This window comes from Microtus pennsylvanicus, chromosome 1, assembly GCF_037038515.1.
Source record: "Microtus pennsylvanicus isolate mMicPen1 chromosome 1, mMicPen1.hap1, whole genome shotgun sequence".
NCBI classification, from domain to species: domain Eukaryota; kingdom Metazoa; phylum Chordata; class Mammalia; order Rodentia; family Cricetidae; genus Microtus; species Microtus pennsylvanicus.
The window spans coordinates 76,350,576-76,378,139 of NC_134579.1; the positions used below are offsets into that span (position 1 = coordinate 76,350,576).

The following is a 27,564-nucleotide window of genomic DNA, read 5'->3' on the forward strand; positions in this document are numbered from 1 at the left end:
GCTGTCCCTGCTGCTCTCAACCCACGTGTGGCACCCAGTCTCTCCAGTCCTGCTTCCAGGCTTACAGAAGAGGAGGTGGGCTCGGACCACAGGACATGTCTGCCAGGCACCCAGCTGCTGAGGAACCCAAGCTACAGTTGCCCTAGCCCCACCTTCTCTTCCAAGAGGTTCCTCAAGACCTCAGAAGGGGCCTGTTTACAGGATTGGACACAAAGATCAACCCCACCTCGGCTGATCCCACCTGTGCCCAGATCAGACAGTCAGCAGGCCCCTCCTGGGCTGGGGGTGCCAAAGGGAGCCAAGGTAGATAGAAGTAAGCAGTGTTGCAGGCCTTCCCCCACCCCACCCCCACTGCAAGGGGACTTCAGGAAACTATGTCATCGCTAGGTGGCAGCAGTGGCTCGGTTAACCCAGTGGGATGTGCCCTCCTCTGTAGTCAGAGGTGCCTGCTGGCTTTGGTGAGCTGAGTCAGAAGACAGGCAGTTCCTTTGCTGCTTTTTAATCTTTAAATTTTCTTACAAAAGTTTCAATGTTTGCTGATACAGTCTTATTTTGGTTTCATTTTGAATGCTTTGTGTCAGTTTTCTTCATTAAGTCCCAAACAGCAGGCACTGAAGAGCAGTCCCCCGCTGCTGCTGGCACTCAGGCCCCGAGGTTACTTGAGGTTCTAGGCAGATGCAGATACAACAGCCAGAGTGGCCCCAGCCACAGGCAACTCAGGAGGAGTACACAGCAGAGGGAAGATGTCCTAGGAATCCAAGGACAAGGGCTGGGGGCAAGCACAGCTTGTCCCCCGAGTTGTCTGCCTCCTAAAGATCCCTGCCTGGACTCTGCTGGAGCAGCCCTCACTCTGGTCAGCCTGCATGCAAGGCAGTACTCCAGCCACCCTTAGCCCCCGTTCTTTTCCAAATCCCCCTCCCCCGAATCATCCCCATTGCCTGCTCCAGGACCTCCACTCCAGGCTCTATTTGCTCTTCTGTGGCACTGTGCATGGGGCCCCCTGCCCCTCTCTCCCACTACACAGCACCATGTCAGTAAACAGCTAATTCAGGCCTGGAGAGTTAGATCAGGAGAGTGGAGGAGAGGGGAGGGTAAGACAGAAGGGATATTCATAAAGTCAGGCCCTGGCTTGGGACAGGAGGCTTGGCCAACCCGCCACATAGGGGTGGGACTCCCGGCTCCAGGATTGGCTCTGTTCAAGATGGCCCTTCCAACTATTGCGATGTGATCCCTAAGAACAAACAGCTGGGCCAGGGCCCTGCAAAAGAAGACAAAGACAGATGCTGTAGCTGGGAGCCCAGAGAGGCAATAGAGCCAGCAAAACGTAGCAGGGTGACTTGGGAGCCTCCACACAGGGCAGCTGCCTACAGAGGCCACACAGAAGCTGTGGCTATGGATTGAAGGGTGGGCCATGCCAAGAGCTTTGACAATAGGGCCAGTCCTGTTTAACTGGTCTTCAAAGGGTCCTGTGATAGGGGTATTTGAGGAAATAGAGGGCATGTCTCCTCAAGACCCTGATCTCTGGGGGGCAGGAACAGGCCTGTGAGCTCTGGGAGAGTCTTCCTGGGTCCTGCCAGGGCTCACACAAGGAGCTCAGACAAACAGCAAGCAGAAACAGACAAGAAGCCCCAGTCCACGGATGGGAAAACCAACCAAATGAAGGAACATACCAGGCATGCAAGCTAGACCCAGGAGTCAACAGGCTGAGGCTTAGCATCCCCCACGGCGTCCACCAGCCTGACCGAGGGCCTGCTGGGCCCAGGCGGAGGGGCCTTCCTGCCAGGGTCGGGCTGCAGTGCACGGCAAGTAGGCAGACAGGAGTTAGAAGCAGGAAAAAAAAGCTGGTTAAGTGCAACTAAGGGCAGGCTAGGCTGGTCGATGTGGACAAGGAAGGGGTACGATACAAGCTGGGCCTGCCAGGCAGTACAGGGGAGTGACGCTCTGGAACTAGCGTGGCTCACACTCCGTATGGGTGGCACATGGATATACCAGAGGCTGGTACATGAAGCCAGGATACTGGCACAAAGTAGGTGGCAGATGCTTTCTTTTTTTCAGGGGACCACAGTGGATACCCTGCCCACACACACATAAGAGAAAGGTACAGGTCCACTTGCTCAGACTCTGGTTCTATGCAGCCAGTGACCAGGTAGAGCTGCCCTGTCCATTCCTTTGCGCAGGTGTCTGCACTGAACCCTCAGTACCACGGTCCACTGATGTGTGGGCTACTTTCTGGGTCTTGCAAGTGAGTGCCACCCCAGCCACGTTCCAGAGCCCTGATCAAACTTAGCACTACATGGCTGTTCTCTTGCCAAGCCCCAAACATAAAGCCTCCCTGGGTACTTGCTCACTGTCACTCACTTTAAACAGTTCCTTCTCTGAGGTCTCCCCTGTGGAATCACTGCCCAGTGTCCTCCGTTCCCTCCGGTCAACTGTGGCATACCCATCTGTAGAGTGGAACAGAGCAGGGAATGAGGGAGCCCTGGGGAAGGCACCACAGAGACAGGTGATCTTTCAGTCCATATCAGAAAGTCCTGGGAAAGGGAACTTTGGATCTCAGTGCCAGATCCAACCAGCCCTGAGGCCTGCACACCACCTCTTCACATAGAAAATGACATTTTACCATTTTAGCTTCCCAGCCCTCTTCCTTGCACACCTGCACTTACCTGGACCAAGTGTATCCATGAGGATCACATCTCGGGGGGCTGACTTCTCCCCATCTGCAAGGCATGAGCAGTGTCTATCTGTGAGCAGTGGGCAGGCATAGGGAGGGCAGTGCAGACAAGCTTGCCACAGGACAGTCCTCAGTGACTCTAACGCTTAGCACTCCTTTCCAGTCTCTGCCTGCTGCCACCACCCTGGCTTCCTGGGCAGCCACAGAAGAGTTCCCAGGAGGCTGACTGCATGAAAAGCCTCAAGCACTGAGCCGTCTTAACAGGACAGCCCTGTCTCCCCAACCCCACCAACCTTGTGCATTCGCAGATGGGCGCTACTCCCAAGCTTCAGGGACTAGTCCCGTGTCCCCCTCCCCAGCTTGTGCTCACCAGGGTTCTTGTCCACCAGCGGCAGTGTGCTGTCATCAAAGCCCCCAGGACTTGGTGTTCCTTTGTGTCCTTTGGCAGTGCTAGCAGACTAAGGAGGCACAAAACACAAATAAGAGGAAAGGCCCATGCCACTCCTGCTTGGGGCAGACCTGGCAAAGGGAGAGAGAAGGCGGGGCAGCTGCACCTGGAAGCGTGTCTTGTTCCAGCCATCCCTCTGTAGGGCTCCTCGCAGCTCCTTGTAGCTCCACACAGTCTGTAGCACGTGTGACGCAGCCTTGGCCTCCCGCACTGACTGGCTGCAGCAAGCAGCAGCCAGGGTTGGGGTCAGTGGTCTACCTCTTACAGTCTCCCTCCACCCCGCCCTCAGCAGGCTCTGCTCTCACCCACCTGGAGGCCACAAGTGCCACCAGTGCAGGCACACCACGGGCCTGCAGGAGGGAGCGAGCATTGTCCAGGCTATCGGACACAATCTCGTGGATGGTGTTGAGCACAGCTACCACCGTATCCTCCTCCAGGTGGGCACCAGGGTGAGTAGGTGCCTGTGCATTGCGAACATTCCGCACCAGCTCTGTCATGGCATAGCTCCCTAAAGGCGGGGTCAGACGTTAGGACACATCTCTGCCCTACCCCTGGGGGAAGGAGCAATGTTCAGACACAGGATATTACCAGGACTGCCACAACCTCTAGAGCTTTTAAAAGGTTGAGCCTCAAGGACTGAGAGAGGAAGACCTAAGCTCCCACAGTCCAACATAAGACCAGCCCAGCCTCATGGGCCCATCCTCCAACAACCTGTCCCCAACACCTGTCTCCCTTCACAAGCCCTGGGTCAGACCCGTCAGCACCTTCACCAATGAGGACACCCGTCCCCTTCACAAGCCCTGGGTCAGACCCGTCAGCATCCTCACCGATGAGGACACCCGTCCCCTTCACAAGCCCTGGGTCAGACCCGTCAGCATCCTCACCAATGAGGACACCCGTCCCCTTCACAAGCCCTGGGTCAGACCCGTCAGCATCCTCACCGATGAGGACACCCGTCCCCTTCACAAGCCCTGGGTCAGACCCGTCAGCATCCTCACCGATGAGGACACCCGTCCCCTTCACAGGCCCTGGGTCAGACCCGTCAGCACCCTCACCGATGAGGACACCCGTCCCCTTCACAAGCCCTGGGTCAGACCCGTCAGCATCCTCACCAATGAGGACACCCGTCCCCTTCACAGGCCCTGGGTCAGACCCGTCAGCATCCTCACCAATGAGGACACCCGTCCCCTTCACAGGCCCTGGGTCAGACCCGTCAGCATCCTCACCGATGAGGACACCCGTCCCCTTCACAAGCCCTGGGTCAGACCCGTCAGCATCCTCACCGATGAGGACACCCGTCCCCTTCACAGGCCCTGGGTCAGACCCGTCAGCATCCTCACCGATGAGGACACCCGTCCCCTTCACAAGCCCTGGGTCAGACCCGTCAGCATCCTCACCGATGAGGACACCCGTCCCCTTCACAGGCCCTGGGTCAGACCCGTCAGCATCCTCACCGATGAGGTCTTTGTTACGCTGGTCGAGTGAAAGGTTGCGCAGTGCAATGGCGACAGCACGCACCACCTTGTCGGTCTCAGACTGTAGCAATTCCACCAGCACCGGCAGCCCACGTTCCTTGCGTACTGTGGCACGGATGTATGTGGCCCACTGTGAGGGTGGCACATGAGGTGACTACTCAGAGGGAAGTTACCTTGCACAACACCACACCAAGCACGCTGGCCAGGGCACAGTGCTTAGAGCCACCTGACCCTGAGGATGTGCTGTGCCCTCTCCTGCTGGCCCAGATAGAGGTAAGGGCTCAAGGCAGAACCAGTGGGGTGTCTGGAATTCCCCTGTCCAGGTCTTGCCCTCCCTGCCAGCCTGACTCCTCACCGTCCAGTTGCCAGCACTTAGGTTTTGCAGGGCACCAGCTGCAGCTTCTAGGGTGTTGAAGTTCCGGCTCTCCGTAAGGAGTGAGAGGTAGAGACGTACCACCTCAGGCTGGTATAGCAGCTCAAAGCCTAGGCACAAGGCGATGGCAGCCCGTCAAGGTGTAACTCCCCGCTCCTGCAGCCCCTTCTTATTCATTGTTCCGAAGCTAGGGTGGGCTGCAGGGGCGGATACTGAACAGTCAAGTCATGTTTAGTATCAATTAGTGTCCCACTCAGCCAGGAGGCCAAGCAGGTAGACGAGGTCATTCCTTCCTTAACCCTGCTTGCAAAGAAATGGTACTGGGCTCAGCTGGTAGCCCGCACATCCAGGAGGTATGGTAGAGGGAGATGGGTGCTACTTCTTTAGCAACAGAGCTTACCCTCCCTGGGTGTCACCAGGGCAGCACCCCTAAACACAAGGCTCACCTACCCTCTCTGACAATAGGGGCCACTTTCACCAGTAAGTAACAGACTGTATAGCTGGGACCCCTGTATCCCAGGCAACCATTCCAGACTCCCCAGCAACTGAGTCTGAGTCTGGCAGCAAGGTGCCCAGCAGAAGGCTTCAAGGATACGAGCTAAGGTGCCTCCGAGCCTGCCTGTGTGAGACCAGAGCATCTCCCCAGCCCAGGACCCCACACCCCACATCTCACCTCTCCCCTTCCCCTTGTGCCCATTCTCCCTCCACTCCAGCCTGCTGGGTCTCCTGCTCCCCAAGTTCTCCAGACACATTCTCCTCTCAGGGCATCTACACAGGCTGGCTACTGGGCCTGAGTTCTTCCATATCTCAGTTTGGGGTATCTGGGTTCTTCTGATATCCTGGGCCCTACCAAGGAAATCTTTTTTTCTCACTGTCAGTTCCCAGTGCAAAGCACAATGTCAGTGCACACGGAAGTGCAGCAGACATAACACAGCAGGGGTGATCCACCCCGGACTGCAGAAGCCCATCCTGAGACCCTGGCCCCTGGGTCATACCCTCTACAAGTAACACGGCTGAGTCACCGTCAGTGTCCCTCCAATCCACCTCACTTGCTAAGACTGTGAAAGTTTACCTGAAACACCTGTGCACACTGACTGAACCCTCGGGCGGTGTCAAGCCCCAACCATTCTTTAGAAAACTGAATTCTGATGGGTGAGGTTGTTTGCATTACCTGGCCCTCCAGCCCAGTCTTCTAGGCCTGCTCAATGGCACAAAGCCTTGACCCCTCGCCAGCACAAACCCCAGGCTCCCCAGCTCTGTCTCTTTACCCATTCACCTTTGGCAGCCTCAGTACGTTTGGGCAGGTCCAGTGTGTCAAAGTTCCGGTCCATCTCTCCATCCTTCTTCCCTGGAAGAGAAGGGTGGTAGGCACTGAGGGGTACATCCATGAGGGACAAGTGTATAGGGGACTGGATACTAAGAATACCCTGGCAGAGATGCTCTGTCCTCAGAGTAAGGAAGCAGGCTGGCCCAGGACATGGGTGGCAGTAGAGCCTAGCAACAGCCCAACGTCCTGAGCACCTAGACCTCACCTCTCATCAGGGTGACACAGCACACTAAGATACAGTGCAGCAGGACTGGGCCAAAAAGTTCCATCCAAGAGGAAAACTGCCCCCAGTTGGAGGCCAGACACGAGCCAACCTTCACTGTACTGAAGGATAACCGGATCTAGGCTGAGCCCCTATAGAAGCCAATTTGAACTCTCAGCCCCTTCAGCTGAAGGAGCTCTAGCAGGCAGCAATCCACTGCAGATGACCTGATGCCCCTGCCCTGTTTCTGTGCCAGCTATCACCCACTTCATCAGAGGGGCAGATGGTCCCCTGTGCTGGCCACTCCCTGGACCCTGCCCACTGTTTGCTCGGTCCCAGTGCTGCCTTGGTAGTTTGTTCTGACTTTGTAAGCAGCAGCCCCTGGGCCTCCCACCAGTCCAGAGCCAGCATTCCAGCCTCTGTCATGTCTATGCTGTTGTCATGGAGATGGCTGCCCTTCCAGGGGACTGGGGGGTGGGGCAGGGCCTGGAGGCTGGAAGGCATCCCAGCTGCCCTATAGTTGTCATGGAAATCACTGTCTGAGCTTGGGGAACATGAATGTCACTCTGTTGCCCACTGCACTTGCCAGACCTGGACAGCAGAACAAGCAGGGACTCACCTTGGCACCACTCCTCTGGGCAGCCGGAGGAAGCACAGGAAAGAGGAGATGAGCCTCAGCAGCAGAACCCTCCCATGACTCACATTCCCACCCATGCCAGGCCAAGCAAGCAGGCTGTGCAACCTGAGTCCAGGAATTCTGGGGGCTCAGGGAAAACCTAGGGGCAGGGGCAGGTGAAGGAAGTGTGCCTGTCCCATTGCCACTGCTGGAGGATGCAGGTACCTGACACCTGTACCTTGCAGGTGCTGAGGGTGCCTGGCCAAGTGGAGGAAAGAGGGATGATTACAGGCTGCTCTGTGAACAGCCAGGTAGTGTCCTTTGTGGCCCCTCAGAATCCTTCCCAAGAGTAGAAAGACAAAGGTGGATACTACACCATGACCCACAGAAAAGGATTAAGGTTGGGCCTTGGGTCTGCACCTTTCCCAACTTGCTGCATGCCCATGGGGGCTGACTGGATGTCTTCTAGCCTCCAGGAACACCTGCCGTGGACATGGAAAGCCCTGAGCCCTGGGACCAGTGGGAAAGAGACGTATCCCAGGCTCACCCACCCACCTTTGGCCTTTTTGCCACCAAAGCAGCTGGCGTCATCCTTCCTCCGACGCTGAGAGGCTGTAGCACTGCCCTGGATGCCAGGCTCGGCCTCCTGGTACCTGTCAGCTCCTGGAACCTCCTTGTGCACGTGGTAGGACAGGTTCCGCATGATGCACACGCAGTTCTCTACTGACTGTGGGAAGAGGTGGCCTGGTTTGGGACACTGGACAAGGCGCTGTCAGCCTAAGCTGGGGGAACTGCCCGAGGGACCATGTCCCCTGCTCTAGGTAATTGCCACCTGCTCCCATTTGTGCCATTCTAGGGAGCTCCCACGCCCCTGGGTCCTGTCCTGTGGCACTGGGCTCTGAGAACTTGAAAGGAACGCTGTCCCACCCACCTTATTGTCTGTGTCCTTCCTGCCCACAGCGGACTGCAGGGCATGCAGGAGTGCGTCCACCAGCCCTTCGCACTCCCGGAGTCGCCGCCGGGCCTCTGCACCATCCGAGCTCACATTCCTGGGTGGAAGGGAGCAGGACCACCAATGACCCCTATTCTTGCCCCCACGGAACTCCCCAGCCCATTAGGCCTCAATGGCTTTCATCTACACAATGGGTCCTCTGGATCACAGTGGGAGAGAACAGGGTGGCCTGACTGCCCCGGGCAGTGGGGCCTTGTATCTGTGGGGGAGAAAGTTGATTCCCTAGCTCCCAGTTGGCCTGGAATAGGATAGAAGTGGGCCCCAAGAGGCCAGAATCCATGATATGCAGGCAAATCTGCCCCACTGCCTCAATACCAGGACCCTGCAGGGTCACAGTGGTATCAAACTGACAGACAAGCAGGACTTCAGAGACTTAGGAGTCCGTCTGTGGGTGCAAGGGCAATGCCACTGGAAAGCCCAGGGACTTAGGATGTGGTTCAAAGCTCCTAAGACTGGACAAGCTGGGCTGTGAGCATGGCAGCTCCTGACACCCTGCAGATCTGGCCTATGCCCCACCCCTGCCCACACCTCAGGCAGCCTGATGTGTTCTTGAAGACTGTCGTCCACTCGGCATCCCGGGGCTTCGAGTCTTCATTAGGCTCTCGCTCCCAGCCTGAGTGGGGCACGATGACCTCATGGGTCAGCGTCTGTAAGCCGTGGTCAATGATGACCATCTTCAGGGGCTCATAGGATGACAGGTTCCAGAGTGTGCCTGTAATGTGCCACTAGTCAATACTGCTGACCATGGCCCTCCTGCCTTGGCCTCCCCAGGGATGACACTTGTGAGCTTTCCCTCCTTGTCCTCCAGCAGGCACATGACGTGAGCAGAGCTGCCATTGGGTTTTTGTTTTTTAGGCTGTGCCAGGAATGGCACCTAGGACCTGTGCACATCAGGCAAGCACTGCCACTGAGTGACACCCAGCTCAAGTAAGAGTTAGAAGCAGTAAAAGTTGTAAGAGGTTCAAGGGCCCCACAGAGCCTGGGCAAGATGTACTGGCAGCAGCTAATGGTAGCTTTCATCAACAGGGAAGGGACAAATCATAAGAGAGGCATAGCCAGTGTCAGTTTATCCCATCCAGTCTCTGCCACATGAGCGGGTGGACTGGCAAATGCTCCTGACACCAAAGGGTTGTGGAGATTTGGCCCTGTGACCCCCCAAACTCTTCACGGCACTAGCTCTACTCTTGTACTTCCACAGGTAAGGAAGCGGGGAGGTAGGGTCTGGTGCCAGCAACCCCGTGGCTCAGAGGGTTGGGGACCCATCCCAGCACCTGGGTCTGCTATACTCCTGTTTCCCCACTTACGGGCTAAGCCATGCTCTTGTCAGCCATGGCCAAGGCCCACTCACCAGTGACCAGCTCACGGACCTCATTGTCACGGGCGGCCCGCAGCAGGCGCACCAGGGCTGGCACACCCCCGCAGTCCCGGATGGCAGCCTTGTTGTCAGCATCACGACCATAGGAGAGGTTGCGCAGCGCCCCACAGGCCCGGCGCCGCACCTCAGCCCGAGGGTGATCTAATAATGCCACCAGCAGAGGCAGCCCACGCAGCTGCCGCACTCGCCGCTTGACGCCCTCATTCTCAAAACAGAGGTGCTGCAGGTAGGCTGCTGCATTGGCTTTCACAGGGTCCACAGGGTGCCGCAGCATGGCCAGCACCTCTGGCAGCTCGGGGTCCCGCCAGCGTGGCTCCTTGCGGGCACTATCCACTGAAGGCGAGCGCCGCACCACTCGGTCCAAGCTGCCCAGGCTGCCCCTCTCAGGCTGGGCCAGAGGGGCCGTTGCTGCTGGGAATGGAGGCCGCTCGTCTATCAGCTCACCAGCATCGTCTGCTGTGTCCTCAAAGGCCCTGTGTGGGTGAGCAGGTCCTGTCAACACCTTCGCAGTAGTCAGTAGCCCCACCCCCTACCCTGTTCAGGGGTCCGGGAATTCTCTAAGAGGAACTGACAGCATTTTGTATCTCAGCCCCAAACACAGTGTGGACACCAAGAGTTCTACCCCAGCCCAGTCAGTGCAAGGTCAGGGTTGCAGACAAATGCAGCCATTAATGGGCTTACATCCCTCGGGAATGTCCACTCATTAACAGTGTCACTTAACCATGGCTTAATGTGGCTTGATGTGGCATCTGTCAGTGACAGGGCAGGAACCTCACCTCCTTTCTGTAGCATCAGCTCACTATACCAGCATGTAAAGGGTAGAATATCCTCCCTGAGAATGGCCACTCCAGTCAGACCATCTGATGAGGCATGTCTTTGGCTCTCAGTTGCCCTATGAACTCTCAAGCTCACTTCTCAAGGAAGAGTCTGAGGCTAGGAAGGTCAGGTAATTTGCCCAGAGTCACAAAGCAAACTCTAGACTCAGGTTGTGGTCATGTTTCCATGTTACAGATATAAATGGGAAGGGCATAAACAGCGGGATCAAGGGCCATGACAAGAAGGACCAAGCCTCTGGGTCTCAGCTAGGGTGCATGGTGGAGACTTCAGCATAGAAACATCAGAGGTCTTTTTTTTTTTTTTTTTTTTTTTTTTTGGTTTTACGAGACAGGGTTTCTCTGTGGCTTTGGAGCCTGTCCTGGAACTAGCTCTGTAGACCAGGCTGGTCTCGAACTCAGAGATCCACCTGCCTCTGCCTCCCGAGTGCACTCTGCTTAACATCAGAGGTCTTAAGCAGAGTCAGATCATAAGCATCTGAAGCCTGAGTCTTCATGGCCAGCTGGCTATTAGAGCCAGCTTCAGGCAGCAACACCAGCTTACTACTTATCACCCCAGGCCTGTTCCTGAGAAGAGATGAAGCCAGTTCTAACTGAAATGTAACCTGATGACCTGTGGGATACTCTGTAGCAGGAAAGTGGAAGACAGGATCCCCAGAAGAGGCAGTCACAAGCAACAGGTGCTCACCTGGTGCGAAGGCCCCGCCCATACTCAGGTCTCCTCCGTGCTGCTGTGCCATAGTCAGGCTCTAGGTCAGGGCCACCTTCATCATCGGCAGCCAGGCTCCGCGTATCATCCTCAAGGCCGTACGGCTCAGCTTGGAAGTGCTCGGGCAGGGAGCGGCCACTTGGTGGTCCAGGCTCAGAGCCCATGGGGAAGGCTTCACGGCGGCCAGGCAGTGTAAAGCAACCATCACCAGGCCCTGGGCCCAAGAGACCGGTACGCGGGGGCCGTACCCCAAGCCCTCGGGATAGGCTGCCATAGCTTGGGATATCACGGGGCTCAGGGCCATCAGGAAAGCCACCTCCACTGCTGAGGTAGGCTCGGGAGAGTGTGGCTGCTGGGCCACCACCACGCAGAAGGAAATGACGGTCCAGGGGCCCATCAGTAAAAGAGCCAAGTGAGGGGCCACCGTCCAGCAAGGGGAGTCCATCTGGGCCCAACGGTACCTGGCGTACTGTCCTTGTGGTGACAGTCTTGACTGTCTTGGTGACCTGATGGATAAGAAAGTAGCATATGGGCTTGGTGGACAGTGCCAGGGTTCTCCATCTAAACAAGTGGTCCTTAGGGGGCCAGCTCACATGCCTGTTCCACAGAGGGATGGCTGTGGTTGTCCAAGCTTCCCTCTTCTTGCCTGGGCCCAGCCATACCTTAGTCTCAGTGCGCCGGGTTGTACCATCTTCTGATGTGACAATGGACACGTGGGAGGTGGGTGTGCCAGGGTCTTCCTCTACTGTCACTGTCTCCTCCAGCACCTCAGGTGCCTCTGGCATTGTGGCCAGCGATGCCTGGCTACCCGGGCTCTGCTCCTAGGAGAAGGGTATCAGAAGTCAAAGCTCCATGCCCCACAGACTCTGCCTTGGATTTCTGCTGATCACGCACCGGGGTTTATTAGTTCTTCAACCTTGGGAGGAGGTGCAAGGGGAGTCCATCTGAACCCAAAGACACCTGGCATACTGTCCTTGTGGTCACAAGCATGACTTTCTTGGTGACCCGATGGACAAGAAAGTGGTGTATGGACTGGTGGCTTTAGAGACCCAGACAGTGCCCTGACAAAGCCAGGGTGGCTCAATTCTCCTAGGTGCAAAGTGGCCTTCTCTGAGCTGCAAGGCTTCTAAAGAGGAACGAAGAAGGTCCCGCAAGATGTTCTGACATCACCGTCCTCCTCAAGCCAGTCTTCCTCCCCATCCTACTCCATAAACTCTGATGGCCAAGGCTTGGAGTCACAGTTTCAGCACAGTTCACACAACCCTGTGCCAAGATCAGCCAAGAGTGCTCACAGTTCCGAGATACCCACCTTCTAGAGTACACCAGGCGCCCACAGTGCTACAAGACCTTTGCTCCTTTGGCCCAAACGCTCTTGGGACATGGAGACCAGGTATTGTATCAGACACTAAACGTATGGATTCCTGCCTGCAGCCACCTTGCTACCACCCCACAGAGGAATAATGTGGGAATTCTAGGGAAGATAGTTAAGGAGTGGGGCTCACTTGTATTAGTCAGATTAGCCAGTGTGGTAACCAACTCCAAAAAAGACTAGTCAGTTCCTGCTGGGCAGAGTGGCAAATGGATCTGAGAGTCACGGTCTGCCCTGGGCCCTGGGCCTCACCCTGTCCACATCTTGGGGTTGGCATCTGGCCTGGACAGGGGTTAGAACTCAAGCTACTGTGGGCGGGTGAGAGGGGACACATTCCTTTATAGCCATAGCTAAGTCAGGAGAAGGCTGTGCCTCGCCTACCCAAGGCCCAGGGAGGGTTAGTAGTTCAGACTGCATCTCCCCCACCTCCGGAGCCTGTGCTAAGCAGGGGCCAGGCTGTGCCCCCACAACAGGTCTTCCTGCAGAGATCACGAGGACAGTGTATGAGCGCAAGTGTATCACTAGCATGACAGGACATCTCCCGGGTTCTGGCAACACAGGAAAGTGGAGACACAGAGCACAGCTCTCCCTCCCTCAGGAGCAGGGCCTTGGAGATTTAAGAGGAGAGAAGGTTTGCACTTCAGAGGTACTAGCAGAGGAATCTCAGAAACCCATTTAACAAGAATCCTTTGAGCTTTGTCTCACCTCTTTGGGACAGTGCCTTACCAGTTACTTTCCTAGCCTAGGGATGAGATGGAATGTCTGCTGGGACCTGGCCAGGAAGAGGAGACCCTGTTCCCTGGGAAAGAGAAATAGATGAGGCCCAATGTGGGGACAACTGGAGAGATGCCAGGATGGGTGACCTGGGCACTTCTCCAAGGACACTGGGTAGTAGGGACGGCTCTGTGCTGAGGCCTGGGCTGTCCCATCTCTATTTGGTGACTGAGTTTCAAGCCTTAGCTCTCACTACTGGACCCTAGGGAGCTAGTCAAGAGGGTTCTTTCTTTCTTTCTTCCTTTCTTTCCTCTTGGTTTTTTTTTCGGGAGGGGGGGTTGTTTTTCTTTTCTTTCTTTCTTTTTTTTTTGTTTGATTCTTTCTTTTTTTGAGGGAGGAACCTAGGAGCTACATTCCTAGATATGAGGCGGGGGGAGGAGCAAGGCTGAGGGGACAAGTTGTTTGGGACATTCTGCCAGGGGACAGGGCCCCTTTGTAAATTTGCATGCATCTACATATATTAAACATTCAAAGAAGAACCCTACCCTACTCCCTATCTAGGTGGTAAAGCAAGGAAGGAATCACAGACCCTGGGCTGTGCTGGGGATATGACACGCAGCAACTGCAGTGGTCTGGAGAACCAGGGATCCAGCAAAGGGTGGCAACACGCAAGAGTCACCCACTAACATATGGGCTGAGGGATCCTGAGTCTCTGCTAGCAAATGACCTCAGGAAGCTAAAAGCAGTTAATGACCTCACCCAGGCAGGCAGGAGTGTTAAGTCAGCCATGTTCCTGAGGAAGTCAGGCCAGCTACACATGCCTGGGCACACATACAGGCACGGATCTGGACTCATACAAACACATGTCTCTTAATCCCTCAAACAGGAGCATAAGCACATGCAAGAGTTTCCCAGTCAAGAACACAGGCACAAGTACACTGATGTATGCACATGCTCCCTGTTCTCAAAAGCACCCTATCTTCCATCCACCTCTCTGCACCTTTATTGGTGCTAGCCCTGACATGTGATTCCAACACACAGGGAAAGAGCCACTGACACCCAGTCACCAACTGACTACTGGGTTTTCAGTGGCAGCACAGATGGAGAAACAGGCCTTTGGTAGTAAGATGCTCAAGGCCATCCCAGGACTCAGCTTCTGGGATCTCTTTGTGGTGGATCCATGGAATGGTGTGCTACAAGCAGTCAAATGGACATTGAGCAGTGAAGGCTGGTGGGGTGTCTTTTGTTTCATACCTACTGACCAGCCTGCATTCGTTCCTTGTAGCCTTTCAGCTGACTCTGGGCTGTTCCCCTCAGTACCAGACATGGGCACCTTTCTGAATACTGTCACAGCCCTGCACAACACAGGGTGTGCCAACTATGTACTGCACTCCCTCCCTGGCTCCAGCCTCATCCCTTCTTTTGCAGACCCCATATCCATCCTCCAAACTTTGGAGTTACTGGGCCTGGACAGAAGATGGGTTGCTGCACAGGCCTGGGGTTTGCTAGAGCTCTTCCTGCCCGTGGAGCCACCATGCTCCCTAGAGAAGCCCCACAGCACAGCGCTCAACACAAACCTATGGGAGTTCAGCTTCCTCATGCAGAGAAGGGAAGGGCATAGGAACCCATCCCACCTATATGCTCAATGCCAGGATCATGGAGAGAAAACGAAGATGTACTAGAATACAACAGCTCGTGCACTTTATGGATGAGCATCTACAGTCTATATTATGCAGAACAGACCATGGGCCTTTATGCCCGTCCCCCTCCCTGTGCAGTCCCTGCTGGCATACATCAACCACAGAATGAGTGAAATGCGTGCCTGGAGCCTACACCTCCAGGGCCAGGTCAGTGGATGGATGGAGTTCTGAACTCCAGCATGGCCCTCCTAGGGAGAGTGTAGGACAAGTCAGGCTGGCATCTCCTACCAGACAGGCCGTTGGTCACCACAAAAACACCACCTCCTTTATGCCCACAGCCTCTGCACAACCCTTCCACAGTTCACACGAACAGTGAGTCTGGCAGGGTGTGGCCCTAGACAGTGGCTAAAAGGCCAAGGGACATGTGGTGGGCTGAACAAGCTGGGGAGCGGGCCAAGCGTCACCATTCCAGCTTTCCTTAAGCCCGGACCCCAGACACGCTAACATAACATAAAACCACGACTGCCTGGGCAGTTAGCGGTCAGAACCTATGGACCACATCAGGTGTGTGACAGAGTTCCTGTCTACCATCAAGAGTCTGCTCCATGCAGCCTCAGTTTCCCTGCCTATTAATGAGCCCCACTCTCTATGACCACATACAGGTTGCACACCTGCACCTCGCCAGGATTGGAAGGCATATAGGCTAGTTGCCGGCAGACCTCTCCCGCTACCACACGTGGGCAGTACCAACCACTGCCCTCCCTTTCCCTCCCCTCACGTGCAATGCCGCGGCAGAGAGGATTTCCATTAAACCTCCAGAAGCCGCCCCACTGGTCCCCAGAGTGTAAGTCAAAGTACGCGGAAGGGGGATGAAGGGGAGGCAAGAGAGACCCCAGGGAGCAAGAGGCCTAGGCAAGCTTCCTTGGGCTGGGGCGGGCCTCACTCTGTTCGGGGAGGGGCCGCTGGGAAGGCCCTGTGTCCCGTCCCGCCCCCTCGACCCTCCCCCCCCCACCTGTCCCAAGGCCGGAGGGGTGCTCCTTTCCCGAGGCGCTTTATCCAAGCACAGGGTCTCCTGGCTTGCGCCCCCACGCGGGGCTCTAGCCCTTGTGCAGCCGTGTTTGGTCCCCGCACACGCCCCCTCCGCGCAGGGCAGCGGACTCACTCCCGCCACCGCTCCTGGTCCCAGGGTCAGCAAAGCCGGCTCGAGAGCAGACAATAGCTGCTGAGGGCTTGCGGTTCGCCTAAACAAAAGCAGGTCTTCCCGGGTAGGCCGGGGGCCTCGGGACACCGCTCCCGCCCCCACCGTGGGGACCGAGTTCTTTCCAACCTGTCTGAGTTCGGCCGGCATCGGACCGAGGCTCGAGGCTGCAGGGGGGCGGCAGCTGGACCGCGGTCCGCGGGCGCCTCGGCTGCTCCAGCTCTACTGACTCGCTCCCGGCTCCGGTGAAGGCGGACCTGGCAGCGGCCACGACCAGCAGCCAATCGGGCGGGGCGCACCCAGGCGGGGCGGGCAAGGCTCCTCCCCCCAGAGGCCGGGGCGGGACTCTGCAGCTAAGCCTGCCGGGTCGCCAGCTCCAGGTCTTGGCTCCCAGCATCACACCCTAGGTTTGGTACCCCACCCCCATTCCCACACTAAGAGACTTTGGCAAAGTCTTTCTCCTGAAGTCTCAATCTACCCGTTCACCTCTACAGTTGTGTAAACTGAGGTCCCACAGTGTAGACCAGGGGCAAGGTTACCACCCGGGCACAAGCTACTTATCCTGTGAGTTACTTTCCTTGAGACATAGTTTTGGTATGGCCAAGCTGCAAATTCTCAGGTCCTCACTCCACATGGGTCTCCAAGCCAAGGTCACTGTAGAGCTTAATGGGGACTTAGTGCATGACCCCACAGGGAACCCAGTTTGTATCTTGAGCTCCCCATCAAAATATAGTATCTTCTCACCCTTTGAAGGCTATTACAGTATATAACACAGTGGGACAAAAGGCCAAGCCTGGAATTGCCCTGGGCTAGAAAGTCTCTGGACTGGGGCTCCTGTCAGAAGTCCTGGAAACAGAGCTGGCTTCACACCCTGTCCTCTATGCCCTGAGTCTATTGGGAGGTGACAGATGATGGGCTGTGGTAATCAGAGCCACCAAGACGTATCCTACTCCACCCTAAGCCTTCCAGCAGCCACACCTGGGGAGTTTGACTTCTGGAGGAAAACAAGTACCAGGAGGGGCGGAGCAAAGACCGAGGCCATCCTTGTGCCTGCTATGCTACAGAGCATGCCAGTGACACATATAAGGACATCGGTTTTGAGAGAGTAGAGCTGGGGGCAGCACAGGGAAGCTGGGAGGGTACTGCAAGGGAAGGGGCCCAGGTTGGATTCCCTGCCTCCCCAGCCCAATTGGAAAAGTGAAACTTGCCCTGAAGCCTCACCTCGCCTCCAGGACATGCTGTACTGTGACATGCTCAAACATGCTCATGCATGCTAGGTGCCCTCTGGCCTCAGTTTCCTCACTCAGAACAGGAGGACTTCTGACCTCCTTCATTCTCCATCCACAGTCACCCAGACCAGTGAACAGAACACACTGAGGGAATGCAGCCTAGATCTTATGTGGAAGCTGTTTCTGCCTTCTGTGGTTTATTTTCTAGCTGCTAATGCCCAAGCCACAAACCCATTTTGGCTAAGCCTGAGGCAAGTACAGTAGCCCAGCTGCCAGGCCACAGGGGTATGCTGCCCCAACCCACCCCCCGACGCCCAGGGTGAGGGTCAGCTCTGCTCCAGCTGATGAAAGTCAGGCAGCAAGGACCATGGAACAGCCCAAGGAGCAAGGCTGTGGTCTTTGACCATAGCTTCCAGGCGGCAGGCCCCAGCTTTGCCACCACTCCAACTTCTCAACCACCTGTGCTGACAGGTGCCTCAGAGTAGGTGCCGGGAACCTCTCACTGAGATTAATATACAAAGACTCAACATTAAGGCAATGGCCTTGGCCAGCCAGAGTCTCTTCCTGTCCCCATTAGCCTGTCAGATCTGGCAAGAGCCAAGAAAGCCAAGAGTGGGATGGTAAGGAGAGATACAGCCTGAGGTCGGCAGCTCAGACTATGGGAACAGCTTCCTGCTGGGGCGCTGACCGTGAGGGTGTCCTGGTCTATCCTCCCAGACTGCTTGTCACCGAGATGGAGAGCAGAGTTTGTTCTGTCCTGGGAGGACTGAGTTCCTTGGTGCCTGGGGAAGAGCCTCAGGGTCAGTGGCTGCCACTAACCTCCCATGGCCCAGCTGAGCTGTTCTACTTCCTTTAGAAGGTTAGGGGTACGAAATTCACTATTTGGTTGGACAGGGTTTTATATGGCAGGGTCTCCTGTAAACTAGGCATGCATCCTGTCAGAGCTACAACCTCCAAGCCTCACCATCCGGAAGACTAGGCTCTGGAATTGGACTCAGCAAGCTCCTCATGGCTGTGGTCCACTCTTCTAGGCCCTCTCCCCTCAATCCTAATTCACTGTTCTGCCTTATAGAAACCACTTAATACCATGTAGTTGAAAAAGGGTTCTTCAGCCATATGTAGTGGGGCATACCTTTAATCCCAGAAGTCACATGGCAGAGCCAGACAAATCTCTCCTGAGTTTGAAGTCAGTCAGGGCTACATAGTAAGACCTTGTCTCAAAAAGAAAACACGGTGGGGGGGTGGGGGGGGAAGGATGGCTCCCAACGGGCTTGGGCTCTCTTGAAGATCTGGAGATCTTTGGTTCTGACTGCTCTGCATTTTAGGTTGAGTAGATGTGAATGGATGTAAGACCCATCAGATAAGGACAGACTCAAGGGCCAGTCCCAACATGTTCAGTCTAACACAAGCAGCTTGTCTATGAGTCTCACACAACCAGTGCCTCCTTCCCTCTCTGGCTAAACTGGGCCAGGGTCCCTCCGGTCTCTAGCAAGTACCTGCTAGGCATAGTTCGCTAGGATGAAGGTCCGGGAGGACTAGAGAAGGGCTGTGACAGCAGATGCAATGCATGGAAGGGCAGCTGCCAAGTTTAAGAGCACAGTAGTTGAACACGGGAAACTGAGGATCCATAGTCATTAACCGAGGAGCTCAGAAGACAACAGCAGGCCAATTATCTGTTCTGGTGGTGGGAGTGGTCTCTTCTTCCTACTGGTAGCCGGATGAGCCTCAGCCATAATGGAAACCTTGATAATCATAGCAGACTCCAAACCTCTGCATTTCCTCATTCTGGGACCTCCCTGCATCGTGAGGGTGTAGGGAAGGGCCAAGAAATTGTGATGCCTGGCTGTATACCCCCACTTTAGCATTCTCGGGTCCTGGCTATGGCACAGAACTCCCCACCTGGGGCCTGCATGCTGTGTGAGGGCAATGGCCAGCAGAGAAACTGATGCTTTTAGGTCACTGTGCTGTAGGCAGATGGCAGGACCCTGCGGGGCTACACAGAACTCTTAAAGAACTGCCTGAAACAGATGCAATCCAGCTACCTAGGCCCTGAGGGCTTACTCAATGGAGGGCAGTGATTCTGAGGGCCAGATATGTCCTGCTCTTTTCTTCATTCCATGCCTGGCATAGAAACATGGGGCTTCTGCCCCCTTGGGATCTACTTTCCTTCCCCACCCAGGCCCCAGCAGAACTACAAGTCACTGCATGTTAGCTGTGATCCACCAAGACCTCAATTGTTTCCCCACCTGGCTGTCTTCACCCTCCCCCAGACTATTACCTGTAGAACCAGCTGTTGCCAGGCCATTGGCAGGGGCTGCCCACTGCCCACCATACCACCACTGCTCATGCCAGGCTGCTGGGCACGCTCCAGCTGCAGGGCAACGTGGCGCCGTTCTTGCTCTAGTGCCCGTGTCAGCCGCTCGAAACGGGCCTCCTGTTCCTTCACCGAGGCCAGAATGCTGGCAGCCGAGTGCACATTGCAGTCCTCCATAGCCAGGGTGCCAGCCGCCTGCAGGCAAAGCAGAACAAGCTCAGGATGGGGTGGAGCATAGACCTGGTGAGGCCATTCAGGGCCCCCGTCACCCTACTCACAGATCACAGGACTGTCTCCCAGACCAGAGCATCCAGCTCTCTGGAGGGAAGCTGCATTGATTAAATTCTAAATTAAAAGCCATTAATCTGAGGCTGGCCGGAAGCAGGCAACTCCCTCCCTGGGAGGCTGGGCCTCTGACCCAGGTTCTTCAGTTTCCTGCCAAGCCCAGCTGAGCCATGGCCCACGGGTGTCTCTGAGCCTGGTAGGAAGGATGAGGAGAGCTGGTGTGCTAAGTACTATCTTCGAGGCTTCTGGCTGCCCCTGATTCTGCCAGCTAGTTCCAATCTCCTGGCACCCTCAGTCCTGTCTTACAGGGACCCACAGAGGGTGAGGGTCATCAGTAGCCACACAGTCAGTATGGCCAGGTGGGAGCAGCCAACAGGCTGGTTGTTAGAGGTTACTTACTCCACTCCAAACACAGGACACCAAGGAAGGGGGAGGGGAGGTGGGGGGGGGAGGAACACTACCTTACAGCCCCTAGAAATACGGACTGTGGGCCAGGAGTCCAGCCTTCACTCACAGCCACTCCACCCAGGACAGGGTTGTCTCTGCTTCTCATGGCTGAATAAAACCTGGCTGAGGTTCTGGCAGACCTACATTAAGTTCAGACTTCCCTTGCTTAAAAATGGCCTGTGTGTGAGAGACCTGATCCAAGCATCTGAGGCCCAGCCCTCAAGGAGGCTAAGGCCTGCTCTCACACTAGCCCAGTGCTATTTCCTGGGGCTCCAGGGGGTTGGAGGGAGAGGGGGCTTGATGTTTGCGGTGATAAGCCAGCATTTTCCCTTGTCACTCTCTGGCTGACCAGTGTGTTTGTTTTTCAACAAAAAGTAGGCCAAGTATGCAAAGCCCAGATCCTGGCTCTTGGCTGCAGGAGGGGTACAACCATACGCCACCCTCAGTGTGTGGCCTGAAGCCCAGTGCTGCTTGGGACCTGCTCCCAGCTGGCTCCACATGGACCACTGAAGCAGACGGCTGGACCACTCACCCCTGAACCAATACAGTGTCTGAGCTTAGAGAAGGAAGGTCCCTACATGGAAAAGCCGTGAATGTCGTCTGCAGCAGCCCACTGGTGACACATATACCTCAGCAGTAAAAGAGCAAGACAGCTGGGGGAAATGAGGCCCAGTGAAGGCAAGCCATGAGTGCTGGCCCCCACAGCTGTTCATTTCCTCTGCACCTGTCACACAAATAAAACTGTGACTGTGACCCTGCAGAAACACTGGTGTGGGCAGAGGAACTGTCCTCAGTCAACCATAGCCTGTAAAATTAGCCAAACTTCTTCTGGGAGAGGTGGTGACCACTAGGGAAAGAAACAGAAAGAGAGGTGCAGATTGGGCTCTCTGGACACCATGGCATGCAGAAACAAAAGGCATAGTCATAGCAGGGGCACTCAGCCTGCCATCACACAAAAGGTGTTGACAGGGGAGTGATGAGCAAGCCTTGAAGAGGGTCCCATCCTGGAGGGGAAGCTTCCCCTAGGAAGGGTTGGGATGGGTAATGGAGCCTGATCACTTCAACTATCTATCTTGCCTGAAGCATCAGCCCACCTAAGCTGAACTTTAGAACCCCAAGGCAGAGGGGGCTGTTGATCTTGTGGACCAGAGTTTGCTTCCTTCCATCTTGTGTAAAGACAGCAATTCCTGCCTTACCTGTGATTTCATCCCTATGCCCTCCAACCCCTATCTGATATAACCAAGCCTGGTCTGTAGCCCAGAGACAGCTTCCCAGACCCAAGGCACCTTAAACATGCCACAGCTCTAGGGCAAAAGGATTCTCTCTGAAGGGTGGCTCTAGACCCACTAGCTCTAGATGTGGCTGGCAGGGGTCCAGAACTCTGAGGCTAAGATGAGAAAGCAGCCAAACCCCAGGCTGGTCTTCCCTCTGCCCAATACAGATAACTCAGAGCAAGATCGCTGTGTTTCCCAGGGGACACCTCCAAACACTCGCTAGATTGGGGAGGGGTAGAGTCTTGGCAATTCCCATAGGAGAACAGAGACATGGTGCTGAGTCCCTGCCATCTTCCCAGCCTCTCGATGTGGTACTGACCACATAGGCTGCAGATACCCACCTAGGCTGACCAAAGGAGACCACACATGCAACACGGGTGACCAAGGCCTAGAATCCCAAAGGACAAGGTTTCACTTTGTTTTTGGATTTTTGAGTTATAAATCTCACTTTATACCTCTAGTTATCCTGGAACTCAGTGTGTAGACCAGGCTGACCTCAAACTCCCAGGGATCTATCTGCTTTTGCCTTGAGGGCTGAGATTAAAGATGTGTACCACCACGCCCAGCCCAGGACATTTTTTTTTTTTTTGGATAGTAAGTCAAAATGCTATCTTTATTAAAACAATAACTATAATGATGGATATAGTTACAAACACCTTTAATCCTAGCACTTGGGAGACAGAGGCAAGTAGATCTTTATGAGTTTGAAGCCAGCCTGGTCTATAGAGTGAGGTCTAGGACAACCAGAGCTCCACAGTGAAACTCAGAAAACAAACGAACAAAAACAATGAATAGCCGGGAGGTGGTGGCGCACGCCTTTAATCCCAGCACTCGGGAGGTAGAGGCAGGCGGCTCTCTGGGAGTTCAAGGCCAGCCTGGTCTACAAGAGCTAGTTCTGGGGCAGGCACCAAAGCTACAGAGAAACTCCGTCTCGAAAAACCAAAAATAAATAAATAAATATATGTTGTCATGGAAAGCAAAATGTGTGATTTAAAAAAAAAATGCTTCTTCCAGCTAGAGCCTGGGGCATAGGGCTGTAGATCTTGGGTAGGGGTTGGCACCGAATATGCATCTGCTGGACCCAGCGATCACCTGGGACAGTCAGGAAGTGTGATGCTATGGGCTTTGACCAGCCTTTCCTTCTATCCTCTGCTCGCCTGGGAAGACCCACACCACTGCTCCACACAACACCCCACCTAGGCCCCAGCATCCAGCTGCACGGTTCCTGTTAAATGTGCATAAGACATTGTGACCAAACAGTGGGATGAGGCCAGAGGACCCAGGAACTTAGAGGAGGGAGTTGGAAAAGTCAGGACTGAGGTTAAACTTGGAAAACTCAACTGCAAAAGAACAGTGATTGCCAGGCATGATGGCACACAAGAACAATCTTGGCCTTGAGAGGCAGGAGCAGCATCACAAGACTGAGGTTAGCCTGGTCTACATACTTCAAGGGCAGTTAGCACTGCACAGTAAAGCCCTGTCTCAAAATAAGTAAACAAACAAACAAAAAAAAACAGGGCAACAGGGCTGGAAAGATGCTCAGTGGGTGAAGAGCTTGTTGCACATAACTGAAGACCTAAACTCTGGTCCCAAGAATCCACGAAAAAACTAGACACAGTGGCACAAATGTCTGCAATCCTAGTATGATCCTAACAGGAGAATCTTGGGACTCTCCAAGGCCAGCTAACCCAGTGCATGCAGTAGTAAACTACAAGAGAGCCCTGGTCATAAACAAGATGGACACTGAGAACTGACATCTGAAGTTTGTCCTTTGACCTCCACATGTGAACTGTGGCATGTGAGTGCCCACACTTACACAATGTACACACACACACACACACACACACACACACACACACACACACAGTGGCGGGGGGGGGGGAAGGGAGGGAGAAAGAGAGAGAGAGAGAATGTTTAAAAACAAGAGCAAAATCAAAAAAGAAGAGTGACAATCTAGCCACAGAGCCACAGACACAGAGGGCAATTAGTGACCAGCATCAATCAGGTTTAGAGTCCCCATATCTGTGATCTCATAACCCACATAGGCAAGGAGAGGCATTATGCAGAAACCTTAGGCAGAAACAAGTTGATCCAGGCAAGAAGGCCTAGATGGAGACTAAAGAAAGAGTAAATCACAGACAGGAAGGCAGAGGATATGGGATGGACAGATGGGTTTGACAGAGAGATGGGCAGGTGAGTGGGTAGAGATGGACAGACAAACAGGTAATGAAGGGGTGGACAAGTGGAGATGGTGGAATATGGACTGATGAGTTAATGGGTGGGTGGATGATAGCATCTATATGTCTATAGATGAATGAGTTAAGGAATGGCAAATGGAGGGATGATTATGAACGACAGACTGGAAGGTGTATGTATGGGTGGATGAGTGGACAGACTACTGAGTTTTGAAGGGAGACTAGGAGGATGGCTGGAAGGGTAAGGAAAGAGTGAGAGAACAGTTATGTGCCAACAGAATGAAGATGATTGTATTAGCACAAAACAGGTCATCTGGAGGGTGCATAGTCTGATGGGCAGGCAAATGACTGAGTGTAAGGATGTGTGGGAGACAAGGCAGAGCGAAGGAATGGTTGGAGGCCAGAGAGCTGAAGGAAGGATGAATGAAAAGAGACAGCTGGGCAGAGTGCTGTCTCCCAGCACTCTGGAGACAGGGGCAGGCAGGTCTGCTAGTTTGAGACTAACATGGTCTAAGTAGAAAGTTCTAGACCAGCCAGAGCTACATAGTGAGATGTTGTCTCGGAGAGAGGGGGAGGGAGAATGGAAAGATAGGAGGGGAACTGATGGGCATAAGAATACAGGTCTCACAATGCAGAAAGGAGGCTGGGTCCTCTGCAGTGAGAGGAACCATCACTCTGGGGAGAGCAACAGGCACTGTTGAAGGAGATGGGGTGGAGACTGACACTTTCCCCACCCCCACCCACAACCCACAAACCTAAAGCAGCATTTGCGATCTTCTTGCTGACCCAGACATTCCTCCTCTGAAGGAGCACAGCCAAATGCCTGGCCCGGAAAAGCAAATTACAGGACTGAGGCCAACTAGGGTCGAGGAATTAAAGGAATTTCCTAAGGGTCAGTAGGGGATGGGAGGGGGCCTGGCAACAAGCTTGAGACCTTACCAGCCACTTATCAGAGCCCAGGAAGATGCGGGGTACAGTCAAACATCCTTCCGACCCATACTCCACACTCTGCCCATCCCAAGCAGGAAAAAAACAGGCCACCAGGAAGTAACCTGGCAGGAGCTGAATGCAGACGTGCCAAAGCCTGTCCTCTCTGCCTGTGAGGACCTCATGGGATGAGCCTTGGTCTCATGCTCTCGGCTCTGCCAGCTTCCTATATATACAAGCCTTGGGAGGACTCCATCTCTATCTTGTCATCTTCATTGGGGTCAGGCACCCAGAATCCTGGGAATGGCTTCTAGCCAAGCTCAAAAGGACAGGCGCTGTGCCCAGGCTGGGACAAGTCAGAGGAGGTCTGGAGCATGAGGTTCACAAGACATGTCTGCACCAAGGTCTAGACCACAGAGTCTCTGGCAGGAGGGACAGGGTCCAGGATGCTGGGCTAGGAAATAGCTGTTCTCAGGCCCTTCATAGCTGCATAAAGATGCAGCAGCAGGATGTTGTGAGAATGAAACATTTCCGTATATTAAAAACACTACAGTGTGGTCATTTAGAAGCAAACAAACAAGTGACAGACACACTGAGCAACATACACAGCAAGCATTCTAGGTGGAATAACAGTAATGGCTTCCTGGCTATACAATGCCTCCAGCACAACAAAGGCTGGGTAGGGTGGTGGGCCCAACAGCACTCCCCTCTCCTCTGCGCCTAAATCATCTACAGTGGAAGCTGCATGTATGCAGGTTCCTATATTCCCAGCTACTCAAAAGACTGAGACAGGAGGATCATTTGAGCCTACAACGGTTGTTTTTAACCTTCCTAATAGTGCAACCTTTTAATATAATTCTTCATGTTGTGGTGACCCCAATCATAAAATAATTTCTTTGCACCTGTAATTTTGCTACTGTTATACATGGTAATGCAAGTATCTAATATGCAGGCCATCTGATATGGGACCCTGCGAAAAGGTCATTCAACCCCTCAAAAGAGTCATGACCCACATGTTGAGAAGTTGAGAACTGCTGGCTTAGGAGCTCAAGACCAGGCTGGGCAACACAGTGAGACCCCCAGCTAAAAAAAAAAAAAAAAAGAAAGAAAAAAGAAAGAGCTGGAGAGATGGCTTAGCAAAGAGCACGAGCACGAATTGCTCTTCCAGAGGACCCAAGTTCAAGTTCCAGCACTCATATGACATCACACCTGCCTGTAATTCCAAGATCTGGCATCCTTACACAGTCATACAAGCGGGCAAAACCAATATAGATAAAAATAATAAATTATTTCTTTAAAAAATGAGGCGGTACGCCTTTAATCCCAGCACTCGGGAGGCAGAGGCAGGAGGATCTCTGTGAGTTCGAGGCCAGCCTGGTCTACAAGAGCTAGTGCCAGGACAGGCTTCAAAGCTACAGAGAAACCCTGTCTCAAAAAACTTAAAAAAAAAATGAGGCGGTAGTGGGCAGAGGAGGGCAGATATGCAGAACTTCAAAAGACAATTGTCCTGTTGGGATTAAGTATTTAACATTCACCGGTTAAGTAATATCCTTAATTCATAAGGTACTCTTTTATTTTTACTGCCTTATTTCATTTTTTTGGTGGCAGGGTTTCTCTGTGTAACTCTGGCTATCCTGAAACTAGCTCTGTAGCCAGGCTGGCCTGGAACTTGGAGTTCCACCAGCCTCTGCCTCTCGAGTGCTGGGATTAAAGGTGTGCACCATCACTGCTCAGCTGCTCATAAGGTGCTCTTATATAAATCTTTTTTTTTTAAGCCAGCTGAAACTGGGTAAAATAGCATACATAGTGACATGGCTGAAGACTTCAAGCAAGAGGTATCGGAATGACTATGTGCACATATCTGTAAGCAGAGAAAGACTAGAAGGACCCATATCCTGGGGTCATTGTAGCTGGGGTGTCCTGGTCCGGGGGTGGATCCAGGGCTCCAAGTATGCACAGTTGAGGAGCAGGGTTGTGGGTATAATCAAGTCGAAGAAAGGGGAAGAGAAAGTCATCTTTTCAACCAGGCTCTGGAGACACCAAGTCTGCTGGGGAGGAAGAGGGGTGGGGAGGCAAGGGGAGAAGGATGAGGGAGGAGTCTGCTGCCCAGAGAAGCAGTTGGATTTTCAGGCAGCCTGGAAAACCTAATCAGATACAGCCTGGAAAATTAGATTTCCCACAAAGAGACAGACCATTCTGGCAGAGGGTCGGTGGAGGTGGGGCGGGGAGACACACTCCTCAGGGACTTCTATCTCCTAGGGTGTGCTCTCCTCAACAGCACTGCTTTAGGAAATGGACCTCCTGAGTAAGGAAATCCTCAGGGGGTTCTTGCCTTACACACTTTGGGCCAAGGGCTGTCCAGGGTCAAGGAAAAATGGTTGACCCTAGAACAGAGGGCCTCTGAGTAGAGAGATCCAGGGAGATTAGGATTATGTCAGGGCTGATTTGAGAGGCTGGGGCTCTGATCACAGACAGAGAGCTACTTTGGTGCCCGAGGTCCAGTGAAGGAGCGCTTCTGGGGGCTGTCAGTCAGTGAAAGATGTACTATCAGGCAGGTGGGCATGTCAGCATTCTAGCAACTGTGTCCCTTTCTGTAGACGGCCTGAGCCACAGGGAGCTACTGCTCAAGATTTGGCTCAAAATTTCTCTGGGGAAAGAAACCTGTTATCTGGTTTCCTTCAAGCCTCCATGTTCCCTGAGATTCATTTCTCCATAAGGATATAGGGGATATGGAAGATATATGTCCCCTACCCCATCTGTGCCTGACACAGACACCAACTTACAACCTTTGCAAGCTCTGAAGTGTCTCTTAAGTAGCTGGTGTCAACCGTGAGGACCAAGGGTGCTCCCCCAGTGTGTGTCCTCTCATATGGAAATGGAGCCACTCCCCACTTGGTTGGAGGTGTTGTTGGGCTACAATGGGTCCACCGT

The 27,564-nt window shown here is 54.1% G+C and overlaps 1 protein-coding gene across 10 annotated transcripts in view; it reads right to left on the reverse strand.

The window, feature by feature from the left end:
- Positions 1-483: 483 nt before the first annotated feature.
- Arvcf (ARVCF delta catenin family member) overlaps positions 484-27,564 on the reverse strand; it is a 53,780-nt gene continuing 26,699 nt past the window's right edge. The window contains exons 3-20 of one of the 10 annotated variants that reach the window (XM_075969535.1): positions 19,470-19,700; positions 11,704-11,862; positions 11,021-11,547; positions 9,473-9,972; positions 8,653-8,836; positions 8,044-8,161; positions 7,668-7,839; positions 7,116-7,130; positions 6,244-6,315; positions 4,950-5,077; positions 4,574-4,724; positions 3,429-3,627; positions 3,226-3,337; positions 3,042-3,129; positions 2,664-2,717; positions 2,359-2,444; positions 1,671-1,790; positions 484-748 (exon numbers count right to left, since the gene is read on the reverse strand). In XM_075969535.1, the coding sequence (XP_075825650.1) occupies positions 1,683-1,790; positions 2,359-2,444; positions 2,664-2,717; positions 3,042-3,129; positions 3,226-3,337; positions 3,429-3,627; positions 4,574-4,724; positions 4,950-5,077; positions 6,244-6,315; positions 7,116-7,130; positions 7,668-7,839; positions 8,044-8,161; positions 8,653-8,836; positions 9,473-9,972; positions 11,021-11,547; positions 11,704-11,862; positions 19,470-19,682 (2,886 nt within the window). In that variant the 5' untranslated portion in view covers positions 19,683-19,700 and the 3' untranslated portion in view covers positions 484-748; positions 1,671-1,682. Of the gene's footprint in view, positions 1,259-1,670; positions 1,791-2,358; positions 2,445-2,663; positions 2,718-3,041; positions 3,130-3,225; positions 3,338-3,428; positions 3,628-4,573; positions 4,725-4,949; positions 5,078-6,243; positions 6,316-7,115; positions 7,131-7,667; positions 7,840-8,043; positions 8,162-8,652; positions 8,837-9,472; positions 9,973-11,020; positions 11,548-11,703; positions 11,863-16,091; positions 16,268-19,469; positions 19,701-19,783; positions 19,839-27,564 lie in introns of those variants that run through there. The other 9 variants (XM_075969526.1, XM_075969552.1, XM_075969581.1 and 6 more) reach the window with 9 other exon arrangements.